Here is a 21,357-nt window from a genome sequence, read left to right as displayed (position 1 = left end):
GAAAGCAGAGAGAGATTAGAGAAAAAGAGATGAAAGTCAAGTTACGTCATGACACATTCTCAGACTATTAGACAGATGCATCTCCGTTGCTTACCTCATTTTACCAGTAAATAAGTATATAGAACAGCTGATGCCACCATGAAGACAGAGAAGGGGGTAATAGGAGATATTTCTTTTGAAGAACAAGTACAAAAAACAACGCAACTGTAATTTAATTGATTTGACATCTGGTCAGCTCTGAAATGTACAAATTTCCTCTCTTTTTGGCTGTAATGTTTTAGGAAAAATGCTGTGGGTAAATCTTATCTGTGCTTGACACAGGGGTTATTGGGGGAGGAAATGAAAAATTCTGGCAAGTGGAGCTGCTACTGCTCTGGTCACAAACTTGCAATAGCATACATGCATAATGGAAAAAGGAAATCCACTCCAAGTGTATAGAGCATTTTGCACTAAACTGTCTAAGATCACAGCCTCATCTTTAAATTGAATATATATCTTTTAATATATATTATAAAAACACTTTGATCGCAACTGCAGAAACAGATGCCTGTGTTTATCTTCTCTTTCTTTTTTTAGTGTTGTTGATTCAAAGAGTTCTCCGACAGAGGATGTATAGTGTACAGGGGTCTTGGGAAGAGGGAATAAGAAGTACTAATGTTTGTGCTGAATATAGAATCCACTGAGAATGAACCTTAAAAAAACATTTTCATTTTCTTTTTTTATGAACATAGAACATAAACATTTGTAAAGGCTTTGGCTAATTGTCTAAAGCAATACTGTACAACCTGTTTATAATGTGCCTGTGACACAGTTACATCATGAAACCGTTGCATTCTTCATTGGTGATGTTTTTCCAGGTTTTTAGCACTGCTTCTTCCAGTTGTTGCTTGTTTCAGGAGGTTTCTCCCTTTATATGTCACAGATGATCTTGCATGTTTTAGATCATATGCAAATCCTTTCTTCTGCAAACTGTTTAAATCCAGTGTGTCAAATTGGTCAGTGTTCTATATGTGTTACATATTTTATATATGTTACATGTTAAAGAGCAAACCACTGCAAAAGAAATTACATTGGATGACAAATTTACATAATTATAAAGTCTGTTTTTTATACAATCACTTTTTAAATGCATACACAGCTTAAAAAAAAAAAAAAAAAAAAGGGAGTTCTTGGAGATGTCACTCTTGCCTGTCTTCAAAACTTGAGAGTCTCGGTCTCTTTAATATCACAAAAAAAACTCTTCGGTCTCTTTAATATCACAAAATCTTCTATTTTTCCATTAACAGCCACTAGATGTCATCATCAACAAAGAATTTGAAACCTATTCTAAACCTTAACTTATTAGTACTAGAGATATTTGAATACGATTGTTTTTGAAGGTTTTAAGCAGTGTGGCAATATTATAAGTAATAATGCTTTAAAAATTGAAAGCTTTATATATGGTTTATTTTTTATCAATTTATAAAATGCAAAATAAGCAAACAGAACATCTAAATCAAATCAATATTTGGTCTGACTTCCCTTTCGATTCAAACCAGCATTTTATTCTTACATTTGCATAAATTCAGGTATTTTGTAGGATCAGAGTCAAGTGTATAATTAACCAATTAACCAATCCTGCCTTCATCCTGCCTCCCTTCGTGTGTAGGTTGAAATTCAGTCATTAACTACAACAGAAACAGCTCTGTAGTAGGCTTTAAACTCAGTGAGAAACAGCCAAAATCTGCTACTAAGTTGAGTTTGTGGAAGACAGTTTCACACCATGGCAAGACTGAGCACCACAACAAGACAGATGACAGTTTTAAAGGAGGACAAAGAAATGGGTGAAATGCCAAGGACCGTACACATTTGCCGGCCACAAAAAACTTATTGCAGCTTCAACATAAGAAGATGGTGGAACCAGTTACACCCATCTTCTGTCCAGAGAAGTCTGGCCAAAAGTGCTGTTCATGGAAGAATTGTGGTCAAAATGCCATAACCACTGAAGGAAACATGATTAAGCAACTAATGCATAAAAACATAGGGACTCGGGTGCAGAAGAAATGGCAGCAGCTGCTCTGGACTGAAAAGTCCAATTTTGCTCTGGCAGGAGGCAGGTTGTTCACTGAAGCACTGGGGAGTGGTATGATCATGAGTGTCTGCAGGCAACAGTAAAGCATAGTGGAGGTTCCTTGCAAGTTTGGGGCTGCATATAGTTATCCATCATTCAATAGCATCAGGGAGGCATCTGACTGTCCCTAAATTTTATCTGCATCAGGGCAATGACCCTAAACATACAGCTAATGTCATTAAAAACTATCGTCAGTGTAGAGAAAAACAAGGAGTCCGGGAAGTGATTGTTTGGTTCCCCTAGAGCCCTGATCGCAACATCAAGTCTGTCTGGGACTACATGAAGAGTAAGTAGGATTTGAAACAGCCTACATCCACAGAGGTTTAAACAACCTACATGCAAATTTATGTGCATTCATCTACACTGATCATACAGGTGTAAACAAAGTCTACTTCCTCCACTCTTTCCTCCAATTATATCATCATCATCATTTCGTGGGATATGTGGTGGCAAGAGGTAGAGAGTGACACAAGTCAGCTGGCCACAGACAGTCAGAGAGAAATTAGTTTAGTACACTGTTAATCATAAGCTGTTATGCATCCATAAATATGGGCCTTAATAATGCCACTTGATATGAAATATACTATATTACATTTACAGAATTTAGCAGACGCCCTTATCCAGAATGACTTACATTTTTATCTTATATATATATATATATATAAAACTGAGCAATTGAGGGTTAAGGGCTTTGCTCAGGGGCCCAGCAATGGCAGCTTGGTGGACATAGAATTCAAACGCACAACCTTCCAATCCAAACCTAGTCCATCACCTTAACCACCAGTTGTAGTTTTAAATAGAACCTTTAAGGCATTCAGTAAGACAACTGAAGAACTTTTAACGGTTTCTAAATGTTCTACATGTGTGCCATTGTTTGGAAAACATCAAATACCTTGTCTGTTGTGCTGTAAAAACATTTCAAATGTTTTATTGTACATTCTGTAAATGCTATATGACTTTGACTTTTGATTAAAAAATGTAGCACATTGTGATTTAGTCTTGCATGATGTGTTGTAATATAAGGTATAAATAAAACAATAAAATATAAACAAATAAATAAATACAAACAAACAAACAAACAAATAATAGGTATTTGTGGTGGTGAGTAGTAGTAGAATATCAGGGAATTTTATTAAATATTTAATTTCTCTGTATCACAGTGACCATATTATATTATATGATTATCATTTACATATTTATCAATTTCTTCTGAAACCATGACCTAATCCTGTGTGTTTGTTGATATGGCATTATCAAGTACAACATTAGTGCAGCAAAGAAAAACTTTCCAATTGTCATTAAACTTAATAGTATACGTTTAAATGAAAGAGTTGAAAATGGTTGATTTCCTTAGAAGGAAAAATAGTCCCCAGTTTGTTTATCTGAGTCCCCTCGAGCCGCGCGTTGGAGAACACGTGCGCTTCGTATTACGCAATAAGCTAGAGGCGGAAAAGGATTCTGATTGGCTCTTGTGAGACCAATAAAAATATTCTCTACCTATCAGCGAGTTGGTGGGCGTGGCGCCGTGAGCTCCACACGTGATGCCTACTTAAACAAGTAGTACCATGTGTTTAACAGCCTGAATGTAAAAGAATAGAGTTCGGTGGAAAATAAACAATAAAAAAAATGTTGCTTGCTTTTTTATTTAAATCAGGAGTTTTCACACTTTTCGATACCCAGTGACCGCTTTATCGAGTGTAAATAAATGTGTAAGTTATTATAATAGAGGGAAATAGGGTCTAAATCTGGAGCAGGTTGTTCAACGAGCACATATAGACATTATAGTCAGGTGTCCACAAACATTTGGCCGTACAATGTATGTCTACATAACCGAATAAGCCAGATGTGTGAAGATACTTTTTAATCTTTATTATACAGACATATCATTTGACATGAAGTCCCTGGGGCACCTGGATAATCATTGAATCAGGTAATCTTGTACTTCAAGAACCTCATGTGTAATTAAATATTAAAAATACCTAGATAAAATAAAAAAAACTTTAATAAAATATAATTTTTATATATAATATTAAAAATTATAAATATGCAGTAAAAATAATAACAGTCCGATTGTTTTGACAAAGCCTCAAGATATTCAAAATATATTTTATTCACTAAATATAGACATTTAGTGAATAAAATATATAAATAAAATATTTTTTATATTTTTATTTTATATAAATAATATATATATATATTTATAACTTGAGGCTTTGTCAAAACAATCGCATATTTATCATGTTTAATATTTTTCTAACACATTATCGCATTTTATTCCCCCCACACACAGCAAAAATCTTACATTTAAAGTTCCGGTTTTGATGAGTCGTTTCTACCGGAAGTGACGTTATCACGTTACGTTTGTGTTCCACTGTGAGGATGGAAGGCCTATGACGACTGGAGACCCGGAGAGCGAACGGGACGAGCGATAAAATCCGTGTCCATCTTCATAGCAGGAAGCAAAAATGAACATGAAATCTAGAAGATCATAATATAGAGACTCTAAGCTTCTGTTCGGGGCTGATATTGTGGAGGTTTATTCGCTAGTGCGTTAAAAAAGTGATGGTGAAAACTGAAGTCCGACGAAAGGATCCGGATTCATCTCAGGGATTCTGGACGGTTGGAGTGGCGTAAAGTTAGAGTTAAAAAGCTGGATTGTAGGTGATTCTGGTTAAAGTTAGTTAGTTAGTGAGGTGTTTTTATACTTGGTTTGCGATTTGTTAAGTAAAAGAGCCATCCTGCTAGTTAGTAGGTACTTGTCATCATAGCCATGGATCTTCGAGTTGGAAACAGATACAGACTGGGCAGGAAAATTGGAAGTGGATCTTTCGGTGACATTTATTTGGGTATGTAACATTTTATAGTTCATTTTGACGTTTATCTGTAAATCTAACCTGCTCTCGTTGTTGTGGTTAGGAACGAAATGTCTAGCTAGTTTGTGAGGAGATTGGCTTTGTGTAACGAGCAACATCGAGCTGTTTGTTCAGAGTAAACATCTAAAGTTAACATCTGCTCTGTTAAAATCATTGTGACGATATTCAGTGTGTGTGACTTGTTGTTATAATAATAAGGATGTTATTTTGTGATTTTTTTTTTTTAATAATATCTCAAATCGCCAGTTTGTGGGTATGAAGTTGTTCTTGTATCAAAATATAAACTCTGTATATTTTAGCTTCTTAACAGCTTACTAATGAATCCTGTCAGGTTTTGATGATCACGTTAATATCGTCATGTCCTGTGATTGTGTAAACTCTCAAATGTCATTGGTGACTAGTTTTGCTGCTTTGTGTCAAGTTTTGAATCAACTGGATTATTGTGTAATTGTTCCTTCTCGTGACTGATTTTACATGATCGTTCCTGTCTGGCTGGAGTTCAAGAGAGTTTAAAAGTCTCCAGATCACTGGATAATGTCAGCTGATTTAGTTACACCACTATAATGCTGTAGATGTATGTTATATAACCCAGTGGAAAGACCCGTGATGCTGAGTTATTATACAGTTATGAAACATTCTTTCTGTGTATTCTTAGCCTATGATCTGTTTACATTGAGGATTTTTCCCCCATGTAATTCCACTGACCCTGCCTTAAATTTTCACACTGCTTTGTAGGCCTCCGAAGCACTAGATATCACCCTAATAAATAAAGACTCAAACCAGAATAACATCTACAACCAGATATTTTGTCAACCAGTTCGTCATCACCTAGCTAAACATTCAAATAGATTTTATACATAAAATTCTCTAATTTTTATGTATGTATACACAGAATGTGATATATTTTTGTTTTAAAAATCTTTGACATAGGAAAGTAGGTGACTTATTTGGATTTAACTTAAAAACAAGCAAACAAAAGTTATGAAAAAATTCACGGTTTGTGGCTGAATAGAAATCTATGTGCATACTGTCATTGCATACAGATTGACTGTATTTTCTCTTGTACACGAAACTCCTGAATAGTCAACAAAGTGGTGATTCACAGATCTTAGTTCTACAAAATGTTGTCGTTGTGGTATGTTGATGTAATGGATAGTTCTCTCTTTAGGGTTGTGAGTTTGTGTTTTCTTTTTCTCCCACATTATATTTATTTTTCTATTTAGAATGTTACAAGTGTTTATTATATAGTCACTAAAAGCAACTGAGAAACCTGAGAAACTAGACTTGGCTTTTCAACATGAATGTATATATGCAGTGAATATTCTTAAAATTTGCTAGACAAAATACAGGATGCCTATCAGTACCGTACATAGATAATGAGTATCTCAGTAATGATGCAGTTGCTCTAATTCCCCTTCTTCTCACATAAACATATTCCTTTAGCTCTTTTTGACCACTGTTTGCGTTAGGGATTTCCCAGCAGGTTTCTTGCACACGTCACCAGGCATTAAGGCGGCTACAGGTGAGGGACTCACCTAGAAAGCAGTTCCTCTGCATCATTCATCCTTGTATTTGCTCCTTCTTACGTCAGTGCTTCAAAATGATACTGCTTACATAATCCTGTGTTCAAGCCATATGGTGTAAATTATTCTGCGTCACTGTCACTTTGTAGCAAAGCTATACCAACAGTCTCTCTTGGTCACATAGAAAATTAGGTTTTAATTTTGTCTGTTTGTTGATAAGTCTGTTTGCCTCCTTTAATCATAAGCTCATGTGTAACTTGATTTTTAAAGTTTTTCAGCCAGATAACACTACACTGTTTATAATGCTCTCTGATGAGGATGGGCCTTGACCTGCTCACTATTTCAACAATGTGGCAAGAGAATGCATTCGCTTCAATCTGTACCTATTCAAAAGGATGTGACCAAGCATGTTGCTCATTACCAATTCTGACCTGAAACTGGTCTTGGTTAGGGCACGACTTGATTGTCAGGACTTGTTTATCCTGACACTGAAGCGTTGTTTGCATTTGAAACGCCCACTTTCCCTGTAAACCCTGTGTAACAGGTCCTTGTGTCAGAAAAATTCGGAAGTTAGTTTTACTGTTTATTTGACTCTAAGTTTAAAAAGATTTGATATTTTTTATAAAGAAAAATATATATATTTTTAACTTTACAGAATACAGGAAACAATGATTTTACAGAATAGAGTTTTCTGATCCAAATGATTTATGATTTATTTGTATACGAGTTTGCAACATTGACTGGTGGTCAAACACTGGCAGTTAGGGGTAGTTTACACAAGTATATTTGTTGGGTGTCACCCAATGTAGTGCTCATTGAGGTGTGAATGTGCAGTCCCCCAAAAATGATGCTGACTGATGGGCGATTGGTGTATTAACACTACAAATGCTTGTTTAAACGGAAAGATTCTTGGATTGGATTGTCTTGGATTGTCCTGCAATATCTCAAGATTGCAGTTTAAAACATTTTTCATATTGAGAAATACAGCTAATGATGTGTAGAGCAGGGTAGAAAAATGTTTTTACTCACTTTTAATTGTTTGGCTTTTTCAAATATTTTCAAAATATTTATATTGAGACATTGATCTGTAACACACAGGTTCATGTAATTTTGCACTTACCATTTTGTTTATAAATTGTAGGAGAAACGTTTATGAATCATAAGCATAGATATTGTTTAAATGTTGGGTCATGGCTCCAAGTATACAATCTCCTTGGCTATAAACCTACGTACCCTGACCTGTTTCACATTCCTAATGAGCCTCTTTTTTTCCCCTCTTTTGTCTGTTGTATTCTCATTCCAGGCACTGACATTTCAGTTAGGGAGGAAGTGGCCATCAAGCTAGAATGTGTCAAGACTAAGCATCCTCAACTTCATATCGAAAGCAAGATCTACAAGATGATGCAGGGAGGAGGTACTTTACAATTATAATGTATATAAAATGTGTGTGTATATGTGTGTATATATAATAAAAAAAAAATTGACTTTTTTTTTTAAGAGTCCTAAATGGAAGACTGTGTGTTTTATTCTAATGTGTAATGGTGGTTGTTTGGCAGTTGGTATCCCTACTATAAAGTGGTGTGGTGCAGAGGGGGACTATAATGTGATGGTCATGGAGCTGCTGGGACCAAGTCTGGAAGATCTTTTCAACTTTTGCTCCAGGAAATTCAGCCTTAAGACTGTTTTACTTCTTGCTGATCAGATGGTGAGTGAGCACTCTAAAGCCACAATAAAGCAGATAGGAATTAAATGACACAAATAAGCTACAGTGCCTTGCAAAAAAGTACTGAACTTTTTCACATTTGACACCTTACAACCACAAACAAAAATGTATTTTCTTAGGATTTTATGTGATAGACCAACACAAAGTGGCACATAATTGTGAAGTGGAAGGAAAATGAAATGGGTCAAATGATTTTTTTTATTTTTTTTATTTTTTATTTTTTTAACAAATAAGTATTTGAAAAGTGTGGTGTGCATTTGTATTCAGCCTCACTGAGTCAATACTTTGTAGAACCACCTTTCGCTGCAATTACAGCTGCAAGTCTTTTGGTGGTATGTCTCTACCAGCTTTGCACATCTAGAGTGAAAATTTTGCCCATTCTTCCTTGCAAAATAGCTCAAGCTCAGTCAGAATGGATGGCGAGCATCTGTGAACAGCGATTTTCAAGTCTCGCCACAGATTCTCAATTGTATTTAGGTGTGTTTGACTGGGCCATTCTAACACATGAATATGCTTTGATCTAAACCTCTCCATTGTAGCTCTATATGTTTAGGGTCATTGCCTTGCTGGAAGGTGAACCTCCGCCCTAGTCTAAAGTCTTTTGCAGACTCTAACAGGTTTTCATCTAAGATTGCCCTGTATTTGACTCCAAACATCTTCCCATTAAATCTGACCAGCTTCCCTGTCCCTGCTGAAGAAAATCATCCCCACAACATGATGCTGCCACCACCATGTTTCATGGTGGGGATGATGTGTTCAGGGTGATGTGCAGTGTTAGGTTTCCACCACACATAACGTTTTGACTTTTGGCCAAAAAGTAAAATTTTGGCCAAAAATTTTGCTCTGACCAGAGCATCTTCTTCCACATGCTTGCTGTGTCCCCCACATGGCTTGTCACAAACGGGATTTCTTATGGCTTTCTTTCAACAATTTCTTTCTTCTTGCCATTCTTCCATAAAGACCAGATTTAGTTGTCCTGTGGACAGATTCTCCCACCTGAGCTGTGGATCTCTGCAGCTCCTCCAGAGTTACCATGGGCCTCTTGGCTGCTTCTCTGATGAATGCTGTCCTTGCACGGCCTGTCAGTTTAGGTGGACGGCCATGTTTTGGCAGGCTTGCTGTTGTGCCATTCTCTTTCCATTTTTGGATAATGGATTGTACAGTGCTCTGTGAGATGTTCAAGGCTTGGGATATTAATTTATAAACTAACCCTGCTTTAAACTTCTCCACAACTTTATCCCTGACCTGTCTGGTGTGTTCTTTGGTCTTCATGATGCTGTTTGTTCACTAATGTTCTCTAACACACTTCTCAGGGCTTCTCAGAAAAGCTGTATTTATGCTGATATTAAATTACAGGTGAACTCCAGTTACTAATTAGGTGACTTCTGAAGGCAGTTGGTTTCCCTGGATTTTAGTTACGGTTATCAGAGTAAAGGGGGCAGAATACAAATGCACACCACACTTTTCAGATATTTACTTGTAAAAAATTTGAACACCATTTATAATTTTCATTCCACTTCACAATTATTTGCCACTTTCTTTCGGTCTATTTCATAAAATCCCAATAAAATATTTTTTTTTTTTTGTGGTTGTAACATTGCATTGTTTTTTATTTATGTGCAACATGTTTTTGTTCTTCCTACAGATCAGTCGCATAGAGTACATCCACTCAAAGAACTTTATTCACAGAGATGTAAAGCCTGATAATTTCCTTATGGGACTGGGGAAGAAAGGAAACCTGGTCTACATCATTGACTTTGGTTTAGCCAAGAAGTACAGAGATGCTCGCACCCACCAGCACATTCCTTACAGGGAGAACAAGAACCTGACTGGCACGGCCCGCTATGCCTCCATCAACACTCATTTGGGCATAGGTAAGGACTGTAGGCTTAGTGATATTTTGTTCTATTTTATAATAGTTCTATTAGGGCTGGGCGATATGGCTGAAAACTGTACCATGACATCAGTGTTTCATATCGGTCAATATCGATAATTATTGATATTTTTATGACCCCTATAAAATAAGGACAAGGGGAAAAATATATTGCATTTAAACATTTTTATTTTAAACTTAACCTTCCTTTGATCATAATTCCCTCAGTTATTAAGACAGAAATGGCAACAACCAGGAAAACTCAAATAATTATGTAAACATAAGTCTAAAGTCACAATGAACACTTGACAATTATCTCTTAACATTTAAGGTGCAAAATGTAAGAAATACTTAATAAAGTGTAATAAAATAGTGCAAAGTGTTAAATATAAACATAGAGAAACCTGAGAATTTAGTGCAAGTTTAGAGCTAGGAAGTTCACTAGCTGTTCACCTTCTGGTGAATAAAGTGTTTTAAAATATGTGCACTATTGTTGTAAATATAAATAAAACTGAGGTAGACTGAGATTATGGCTGTAGCTATTGAATATTTTAGTAATCGAGTATTCTTCAGAAATTTTCATCGAGTAATCGGATAAAATTTATTTTTTGCTTAATTAAAGAGCAATATTAAAAATACAAGAGAAAATATGACGGGTCTCCTTTTTTTTTTTTTTTTAGAAAAATGAACTTTTATTTTTTTAAATGTATAGAATGCAATGCATACAACAATATTTTCTATCACAAATAAATATTTAGATATTACCCATTGTTTCTCTGTCTGTAGTTGTCTGTCTGTATTCTGAACAATGACAAAGTTTACTGAGAAGAATTAAGTACATTTAAGTGCCAGACATTCTGGGTTTTAAATGAACCCTTTTCAAATGACTTTTTTTAAAGTATCAAAACTAAGGTATACATTAAATAAATAATAATAATAGTAATACAAAAATACTGCCTTTAAATCATGCAACTTCACTTCAGAACTAAAGGATTCTAAATCTACAGCTTGGGCATAACATAAGTCTTTACTGTCTTCTTGGAATGATTTGTGGTGTTTAAGAGAACATGGACAGGAACTTGGACCTAGAGTCCATGCATGGTTTCACACAGAGTGCTTTAAGCGTATATAAGCATGGACAACGTGCTGTTGTGGTATGCCAACTCGATCTTGCAATGGACACACACCACGGCGTTTTCTTTACTCTTCGATTTGAAATGATCCCAAACCTAGGACATTTTCTGTCGTTTTCTAGTGCTTGTTTCTTATCTTTGCTCATTGCCATTGTTATCGCACCGTTCCATTTGCAGCCTGCACTACCACGTGCCTGCAAATCAAAAGACCGCTACCTCCTCGCGTCTCCTTCCGCTTTGATGTAAGCACATTGTCGCACGCTCACACACACACACACACAATAATTGCACAAGAACGTGATGTGAGCTTTAAAATGAATTAAAAGAGGCTTCAAGGCAGATGAATTTGCCTCGATAATTTTTTTTTAATAGAGTTACTCTAGGAATCGTTTCCACCCTAATAGATACATCTGTAATATAAAAAACAAACCTGATACAGTACGGTAACATTTGTTTGAAATATAACACCTGCAGAAACATGAAAAAGTAGCTAACTCTTTTATTTACAATTTCCTCGCTCGCTGCGGCGCTCATTTTCTGCTTATCAGTCACCAGTTACTGATGCAGAATCTAGCAGACCACCACGAGACAACAATATGGTGCAACCAAACTTGATGCTGTTACATGATTGGCTGTTAGCGTGTTGCTCCCTTCGCAACCTGTGTTTTCTTCCAACGAAGGATAAAAAATATGGAACGTTTTATCTAGCACATTTTTTATCGCTACCGTTCACGTGTCTATCGTGATGCATATCGTTATCGTTTTATCGCCCACCCCTAAGTTCTATTTTCTTTGATTGGGATTGTGCTTCTAGGATCTCATATACTTGTAGATTAATTTTCTTACTATGGAGAACATGATTCCTAGTGATGTTTTCCTATTTTTATCTAAACACTGTCAAACTTTTTTACCATGCATGCTTATATCTGTGTCTTTATCTGTGTGTAAATCTATAGAGCAGTCTCGGCGGGATGACCTGGAGTCTTTGGGATACGTTTTGATGTATTTTAACCTGGGTTCACTGCCATGGCAGGGCCTCAAGGCTGCCACCAAGAGACAGAAATACGAACGCATCAGTGAGAAGAAAATGTCCACCCCTATTGAAGTACTCTGCAAGGGCTACCCTTGTATGTATCTGTACTAGTTCACTGTTTTTCATTTGTTTTCTGAATTTTGCTAAACCGATTTAGGAAAGAAAGCTGCTGTGATTTTAGTAAGGAAGGTTTTTTTTAGTTTTAGGACACAAATCCTCTTTGAATCTTTACAAAAAGGAATGCGTCAATCCTTTTTTATTTTTTTTTATTTTCTTCTCTAGTATGAGAATCTGGGTTGGTTGGGTTTTTTTTTTGTTTGTTTGTTTTTTATGCATGTCAATACTATTGATACTAAACAACTAAAATAATTAACTTGGTGACCAGTCAGGGTTATATTAAAGCATTTCATTTGTGGTATTGTAGGTTGCTGATCTGTGCTGGTATTGAATAAATTTGTTAACTCACTCAATCATAAAGCAATCTGTTTTTGTCTGTTCCTTTCAGCCGAATTTGCCACATACCTCAACTTTTGCCGGTCATTACGTTTTGATGATAAGCCTGACTACTCCTATCTCAGGCAACTTTTCAGGAACCTGTTCCACAGACAGGGCTTTTCGTATGACTATGTCTTTGATTGGAACATGCTCAAATTTGTAAGTACTGTTAGTACATCATTTAATCAGTTTGACTCTGCTTTGGAATATATGTAGGCGTGTATTGGATTATGTATTTTATGGGTGATTGTTGAAGCATTTTACAGTTTTTGTTTATCTTAGTTATTTCCCCCTTCACAGGGTGCTAACCGTGCAGCAGAAGAGGCAGAAAGAGAGAGGCGAGACCGTGAGGAGAGGCTGAGACACAGCAGGAATCCAGCTGCTAGTGGCATCCCATCAGCCTCTGGAAGACCCCGAGGCACACAAGATGGTGCCCCACCTACACCTCTCACTCCCACCTCACACACAGGTGAACATAAACACTCAAGAAAAAACATGGATGTGTATGTGCCAGGATACTAAATTATATTGAATACATGAAGTCTACTTGATTGTCTGCTTATACATTCCACTCTCTTGGTTCACAGCAAACACATCGTCACCACGTCCAGTAACCGGTATGGATAGGGACCGTAAGGTGAGCATGAGGCTTCATCGTGGTGCTCCTGTTAACGTCTCTTCATCAGACTTGACAGGACGACAAGACACCTCGCGCATGTCCACCTCACAGGTACAGATTAGCTCTGCCCATGAGATGCCCTCAAGCCTAGCAAATAGCATGTCTAAGTGGTTTAGGATATCAAATCTCTATCATAAAGAAGGTTTCTTATTAAGGTCATAGATTATCATGGACTGAGGCCACACATTGTTTCCCTGTGGGAATCTCAAATAGGCATTTTTTACTGCTTTACATGGTAATAATGCCACACGCATTTGGAAACGATTACTATGGTAGCATCAAACTTGGCTCTAAATTTTTGCTTCACAATATCTCTGTAAATATTAGTACAAAACGATATCTTTGTTTTGTATTTTTTGTAACAGCACCTAATAATTTAAACACATATCTTGACACTAGACTAAATATATTTCAAGGTTGGCATGTTAGCAGTGACACACAACTGTATCCAGGAAATATACTTTTGATTAGATTTCAAATTTGCAGTTAATAATGAATGTCTTTGTGTATCAACCATGCAGAAGACAAAGGCCTAAGCCTTATAACCTGTAGCACTATATATTATTGCAAAATAATTAAAATCAGTCATAAAATTGTTGCAGACATTTTGTTTGACGAGTACTATATTGTTCTATCTTCACCTCAGAATAGCATTCCCTTCGATCATCACGGCAAATAGCTGCTCATCACGTCCTAGTGTGAAGGCAGCAGCACCTGGTGAGTTTGAGTAGCTTACGTATTAATGGGTTTTCCTTGTTCAGTTCACTCTTTGTAGATATATTTCGTATTAATGTTGGAATATGTTGCTGTTTTTGCTTTAGTTTCAGAATAAATTTCCCAGAAGCCCCCAGTCTAGACCGCAAAGGATGACCCATGTGGCAGACAAAGCAACAAAGTGGGGCAGACCATGTCTCTTTAACCAACAAAACCAAAATGGTTTAGAATCAACTTGACCTCTTTATGGGTCTCTTTCTTGCTCTTACTTTATCTTCTACTGTCTCTTACTTTTTCACTTAGGTGTATGTGCACTCAGAAAGAGGATTTTACGATTATACGTTGTCTAAGGAGATTTTGGGACTAACCGACTGAATCAACCAGCTAAACTCCAGTGTTCTTTAAACTGGAGTCTCTCTTTATTCTAGTACTTTATCTGTACATCCACATGGCTACATAACCCATCATTTGTTTTTTTCTGATAGGTTTTGTGTATTTAACAGTTTTCTTGGTTCCATTCTGTATCCTGCCTAAATCATAAGTCATTCCCCCCAAAAAAAATGTCCTAAAACTTTATACAAGGCTCCCTATTTAGAACTGCTGCCATGCTTTTTATTTTACCCATTCTTTTATTATGTTTTGATAATGTAACTGGTGAGTGGTGCAGGATGGGTTACTGTTGCATGCTAGTGTTGTATTTTAGTTTGAAGAGCGAAAGGGCCAAATTGTCAGCATTTCTAGCTCTTTAAAAAGAGAAAACAAACACAGCTTATTGGATGATTTACTTATCTTGGACTTTAGATCATACATTTAACAGGCTCTGTGAAGCTCATCTGTTTTGATTACTTTTTTGTTTGTATGTCTCCCCCTTCCTTCTTCTTTCTGACATTTTCTAAGATGTATTACTGCCCCTTGCATTGTTGCAGGTCTGTTCTGTTTCTAAGCTGTGAAATCTGTAATATATTTGTGTAAATGTTTTCATTTTTCAACTAACCGAGACTACAAACGACATGCAAATTACATTAAAAGTAAAAATTACGGGTTTTTCCATTTTTTTTTTTTCTGCCCCCCTTCTTAATTCAACACCAAGCCAATAAAATGAAGTGCTGGACATGGGAGGTATTACCAACTCATCTGTCTCTTGGGCTCTGCTGTTGACTGTTGCACATCATGCACGTAAGTCATCAGTTGTTAAAACAAGTTGAGGCATGATTGCTGAACATTTATTTGAAATGAACTGACTCCTCCACATGAAAAGTTGGAGTCAGTGATATGACGCTTTCCACAGCAGCCCAGCTGTCAAGGTTGAGTATGGAGGCCTCTCTAATGAACGCTACTGCACTGATTTGGCTCTGCAGGTTGACCTGAAAGCTGATGTATTGTGTTTTACAGAAGGTGTGATGTTCTGAGCTGCTTTATTCATGTCCTAATGAAGACCAGTGTGTGGACTGGAGAAAGCTGCCCCCAGAACAGCATGCTCTTTGCTTTGATGTGTGATACATGATCATGTAATAGCTCTAATGTACCATTCTGTTTGAAGAAGGCGTGTGAGACCTAAATAATGGGTTGGCAAAGTCCACTTACATTTTGGGCTTCACATTTTTGGTCTTGTCATGCCAATCTATGAGCCCTACTACAGTTTGTATCACTGTATTTGTGCACCACATTTTTTTGTACATGTGTAAATAAATGAGTTACTTGTATTTTAACTGCACACGTGTTTCTGTTTATTGAGTATATTTATTTCTGGTGCTTGTAAAACAAGTGGAGAATATTAAGACATGGATCTCACACCTTATCCCAGTGTTTCCACATTGTTGTGCTTATAAACACGCCTCTCTTCTTCAATTCAAGTGACTTCTGCCCTCTTCTGGTGACAAGGCATAATGTCAGGACAAGGCAGAACAGAAAATTTTTATGTATATTAAATATGGCAACAAAAAACTTGAGCAATAGATATGATCAATCTTTGCTGTTATTTCCACAAGTCTCTTCTGCATTACAATTCTTTAACTTGGAGAATTTCATGAATGCAGGTCATCTAGTTCATTATTTTCTAGCTTCTGAATGCAGAAAAAAAAAAATTTCCCTGCCCTTTAATGGAATTAAAATTGACTATAATCCTATAACTTACAATACTAGTTAGTGTGGTTTATAAACACAACTGACATGATGTAAACTTGACCTGTTCATCAGGAAACACTTTCTTGGGATGTATGACATGATTGTGTAAAATGGGCAGCGCTTAGGCTTTCTTCAGTGTTGTGTTTCACAGTGGGGTGGTTGAGTAGAAAATAGTAACACGTGGTTTTATTTAAAATTTTATGATTACTACTATACTTCAAGAGATGTTTTAGTTCTAGCAGTGTACAATGAGTCCTGCCTTGTCTTAAACCATGTCAATATACTTAAACAAAGGTGTTCATTAATAGTGTATAGTTTTTTTATATACACAATTTTCCTTGTTTAGGTCAAAGGAATAATCAAGGTCTTTACCCTCTAAAGTCACAACTATGAAAGAATGTTGGCAGTTTAGAGCAGGTCTGTCCAGTTCCTGTCCTGTAGGGCTCAAATCCAACATATTGTTTTCATATTGTATGAAACCTGGCAGGTTGGTGTGTTCTGTAGGCTTTGAGCACTAAAACTACAAAACTGCTGGATTCTAGCCCACCCTTTCTTAGACGTACCTATTCATTAGATCAGCTTGAAGGAGATCATCGGCTTGTTGGTGTTATTTTTGGGCCGGCAAACTTGGCAGGCAGATTTAACACATGAGATGAAATCGAAGATTGGGTACATTTGCACAAGGTAGCTGAGACATAGAAGTTCGGTCAGAGTTCAGCCAGTGTGTCCAGAGTAGTAATCATGTGTAGATTTCCACTATGAATTATTTGGCCTAGCTGTCCATAAATTTCATTCCAATCATTCAACATGTTCTGCAAATCAGTCAAGCTCATTTACACTGTACTTGTTTAGGCCAGTTCAGTAAGGATTGTTTCCTACTATAAGGATTTTTTTCCTACATAAATCTTTCCTGCTATAACCCACATAATCTTACCTCACAAATGGCTGGTCAATGAAATCTCGAGTTCATTCAGTTGGCTTAAAGGAAACAAGGTTTAAAAATGTATCCTGGAGGAATACTGTATTTGGACATTCAACACTGTTAAACAGTTGCTTGTGTAAATAAGCAACCAAAATAAATGAACCCTTCACTTTGTGTGATTCATTGATAATTGGCTGCATTTGTTTATTTTCATAGCAGTAGACTGTCTTTTTTTGCATCTCCAGTATGTTTGTCTTGGTGCTTCAGCCCTGCTATCGGCTTACAGAAATAATTAGCCCATATTCCTGATGTCTAGCTGTGTTTACTTCGGATAATGGGCCGTGGATTTGTCAGTAGCTCATCACAACATACCTGCTTCTGTTTATTTTCCACCCTGCCTGAGATGTTAAGCACACTGACTGCACTTACTGGCAAATCACTTTGTCTCTATTCAGCCATATTCAAAACAGCTGCACTTCCCGTATACCGTCTCAGGTTTGTCTTCATGTCCAGTGGCCTGCCGTGTCACAGCAGGATGTCTCTTCGCATCACACTGACCTATTACAGTCTGCATCCATGGCAACTGGCAAACCTGGTCAGAGAATAAAATAAATCCGAAGCCATACACTACCCTAGTAATAACCTCGATACTCTCATCACACCATGTGCTGCACCACACTCTGTCCACTCTTCTAGCACTGCTTGACTGATCCTTCCACCTCTCAGGGCATGACGAATGTATGTATCCAGACTCTTCTTTTTACCGAAACAAACTTCTTTTACATGTCCGAACAGCTGAGTCACTGGCTGTCTTCAAACGATGTCCTCAAAGACTTCCTGAAGTACATAAATTAGCACTTAAAAGAAATTTTGTTCATATGCATTTCTTGCTACCTCCCCAACAAAGTTTTTATACTGGTGGTATTCTAAACCTGTAACCTAATGAACGAGAGTCAGGATGTGTTTATTGCTAGAGATTTCAAAGCACTTCTGTAAGTCTCTCTGGATAAGGACATCTGCCAAATGTAATAAATGTTCGTTTGAATAGTATTATCAGTAAAAATGAGTACATTTTCTTATCTACTGCTTTACTGCATGTCACTATGGTATTCGGCTGATCAGTAAATCCATGATACATGTGCCAACACTGTTAAATCCAGTATGAACAGGTTTCTTTGCCTCATTTGGTATCTCCACAGGCCTTGAAATCTCCTAAAAAGCTTTTTTAATGTTCTAACTTTTGTAACTCTTGCCCATGAGTGTGAATTTCATTTAACAGTAGGGGGGGTTTGCCCAATTTGAGAGGGGGGTAGTATTACATTTTTGAAGGGTACACAAATAATACAGTCTAATTGTGAAAACTTTGCTTTTATCATTATTACTGTAGCATGGAGACGCGTCATTATGGTTATTTTATAAAGTTTTTCACAGGTTCAACGACAAAGCAGATTTTTCTTCAAAACTATTTATTGCATTGTTTGTGTTGTTTACAGTTAAGCCATCAACATACAATAAAATATAAACATGACTGTTATTGTGAAAAATATATATAAAATAAGTAATGTTTTGTAACAAAATCAATTATTAAATATAGCTGCAAGCAGCGATGGCGGGCCGTCGCATGTTTTTTTTATCGCTATCAGAGGTGGCAAAAGTACACACATCCTTTACTCAAGTAGAAGTACAGATACTCATTTTTTAAAAGACCCCAGTAAAAGTAGTGACTACACTCTTTTACTCGAGTTAAGTAAAGAAGTATGGGCTCTGACATGTGCTTAAGTAAAAAGTCGCCATCACTACTACCTGTTTATGTGTGTGTGTGTGTGTGTGTGTGTGTGTGTATGTAAATGTATATATAATTTTGGAGTGTGCTGATGGATATTTGTGTTCATCAGCCACAAGACTGGTACGAAAGGCAGGCAGTGATGTAGGTGAGGTAGGGTGGAGTCAGCGTTCACATTCATCCCAAAGGTGTTCAATAGGGATGAGATCAGAAAACAACCACATATAGCAGCAGGAAAGGTCAGGTGACCCAATACTTTTGGAAATGTAATGTATACCAAGTGTATCACCAAGGCCATATCCCAAACTGTAGGGAGATTCCAGCTCTGTCCTTGAAAACAACTCAAAATTATTGTGATGTTTTACAAATGACAAAATTAATGTTAATTAAATTAAGCACTTCGTGTTTTTTGGGTTGACACCAGGGGCGGTTCTAGGATTTCATCTTTAGTGGGTTTAGCCCTCAGTGAGTATTTAAAACAAGAAGAGTTTTATATTATATATTATATGACAACTCTGGTAATAAGAATAGTGAAATTTCACTGCTTTTGGTTGCCGTCTTTGCGTCTTTCCGCCGATTAACGTTATAAAACGTGCACGCTGCGCGTACCTGTGCGTTTCCGTTCAAATAAAGCAGACAGCCGAAGACGCACTTTTGAAAGACTACAACACACGCGTGTAAAAGCAAAGTAAAAAAAAATCGCTCTTGGATCAAACTGATAAATAATTTTATTTCCCATCGACGACATGTCCTGCATTTTAACGTAGTTTTTATTGTTTATTTATGAAAGTAAAAATTATACTTATAGTTTTAGGGTGGCTGAGATTACAGACAGGGGCCTGAAACCAGCCTTAAAAAGGGCTAGAACCGCCCCTGGTTGACACAATTCGCCAGGAATCCTTTTTGACGCCGATTATTTCAAACATCTCCCTCATATATGGCCATGGGTGTTCAGGAATGTCCTCGTTGTTAGTTATTTTAACTGTGACTCCCTCTGAATTAACATTAGTCATTCCTTTTGTAGGCGTGCTGCTCATTGTTAGCTCCGCTATCCTTAGTCTATGTCTGATAGCCAGTAAATTATACAGTACACCAGTCACATGGGGAAAGAGCCGCACAATGATAGGATGATAGGCTGGAAACAGCGCTCAATGAGAAGAAATAATACTAAAAGTAACGAGTCCGTTTTGAAAATGTAAGAAGTAAAAAGTACAGATGTTTGTGTAAAAATGTAATGAGTAAAAGTAAAAAGTTGTCCGAAAAAAATAATAGTGGAGTAAAGTACTGATACCAGAAAAATTAATTAAGTACAGTAACGAAGTATTTATACTCCGTTACTTCCCACCTCTGATCGCTATACGGTGCCTCCCAGAAAACAATGCACGGTGGCCAAGTGCATGAAGTGGGTAAATATCAGTGGACTATTTTATGTTGTTACTGACACATTTGGGGACTGTAGGTAAATAAAACCCCACATTTTAGACAAACGGGGCGCCTGTGAGCCACTTACGAGACACACCTTTGTCTGACCTTTTTGTCCACACTTAACAGCCGACGAATGTGATGTGTGTGTCAAATTTCAAGTTAATCTAAGCACGCCAAAAGCCTTAAATATGCCTGAAATAAAAGTAAACTTTGACACGATGCCACGGCAACGGTGCTTGAGATATCAAAAATCCCTTCGCAATTTCGCATTAGATTAAATCGCATGAATTCCCTAGGAGGAGTATTTAAAAGTGCATTGCATGCAACTGTGAAAAATCCACCTTTGTGACTGACACACTTCCTGGGGCCTGTTGGTGGCGCTATACCCGGGACTCACAATAAGCACATCGATGCGATCGGAATCCTTGGCCGAACATACACACCGCGTGTCATCACAATAAGACATTTTTTTGCCTTAGATAGAAGACACTTCCTGTTTCTCTGAATTCGCCATAACTTAGTCACGCCGCCATGGCAGCACCGTTCGAGATATCAAAAATCCCTTCGCAATTTAGCAAGTGCAATGTCTCGGCATCATGTTCACCACGTTTGATGTCAATCGCATGAATTCCCTAGGAGGACTACTTACAATTTCCCGCATGCAATTATTGAAATAATCCAAAATGGCCGACTTCCTGTTGGGCGGAGCTCATAGTTTAGAGCGCGAAAGTTGTTCGGGTCGATGAGATCTACAGTATATGCGTACCAACTCTCGTACATAATTGCCCGATCTGTGCACAAATGTTTGTTTTTGCATTACAGGGGGCGCTACAGAGCCCCCCTGCCACGCCCGTATTCCAGCTTTTGCCCGACTCTGACGTGTGTGCCAAATTTCAAGAGTTTTCGAGCATGTTAAGGGACCTTAATTGGCCAATGTGTGCACACAC

General features: G+C 37.2%; 1 protein-coding gene across 2 annotated transcripts; it reads left to right on the top strand.

Moving 5' to 3' along the window:
• The first annotated feature begins 4,436 nt into the window (after positions 1-4,436).
• On the top strand, positions 4,437-15,870 carry csnk1db (casein kinase 1, delta b). Of its 2 annotated transcripts, XR_007143665.1 has the most exons (11): positions 4,437-4,956; positions 7,810-7,920; positions 8,063-8,211; positions 9,875-10,103; positions 12,192-12,362; positions 12,774-12,922; positions 13,064-13,232; positions 13,351-13,493; positions 14,089-14,159; positions 14,264-15,332; positions 15,549-15,870. XR_007143665.1 is itself a non-coding variant. In XM_027177490.2 (10 exons), the coding sequence occupies exons 1-9, from the start codon at positions 4,881-4,883 to the stop codon at positions 14,119-14,121; spliced, it is 1,230 nt and encodes a 409-aa protein (XP_027033291.1). In that variant the 5' UTR covers positions 4,437-4,880; the 3' UTR covers positions 14,122-14,159; positions 14,264-15,870. The 2 variants fall into 2 exon arrangements, 1 of the variants encoding a protein (XP_027033291.1); XM_027177490.2 differs by having other exon boundaries at positions 14,264-15,870.
• The last annotated feature ends 5,487 nt before the right edge of the window (positions 15,871-21,357 follow it).

The sequence above is a fragment of the Tachysurus fulvidraco genome, chromosome 8, assembly GCF_022655615.1.
Source record: "Tachysurus fulvidraco isolate hzauxx_2018 chromosome 8, HZAU_PFXX_2.0, whole genome shotgun sequence".
NCBI classification, from domain to species: Eukaryota; Metazoa; Chordata; class Actinopteri; order Siluriformes; family Bagridae; genus Tachysurus; species Tachysurus fulvidraco.
This window is presented reverse-complemented; position numbering and strand designations above follow the sequence as displayed.

What these genes read in the sequence shown, in the direction of transcription:
- csnk1db (XM_027177490.2), top strand. Translation starts at nt 4,881, where the DNA reads ATGGATCTTCGAGTTGGAAACAGATACAGACTGGGCAGGAAAATTGGA. An exon ending in CAACACTCATTTGGGCATAG is followed by an intron (nt 10,104 to 12,191) that starts GTAAGGACTGTA and finishes GTAAATCTATAG; the next exon opens with AGCAGTCTCGGCGGGATGAC. An exon ending in CACTCCCACCTCACACACAG is followed by an intron (nt 13,233 to 13,350) that starts GTGAACATAAAC and finishes CTTGGTTCACAG; the next exon opens with CAAACACATCGTCACCACGT.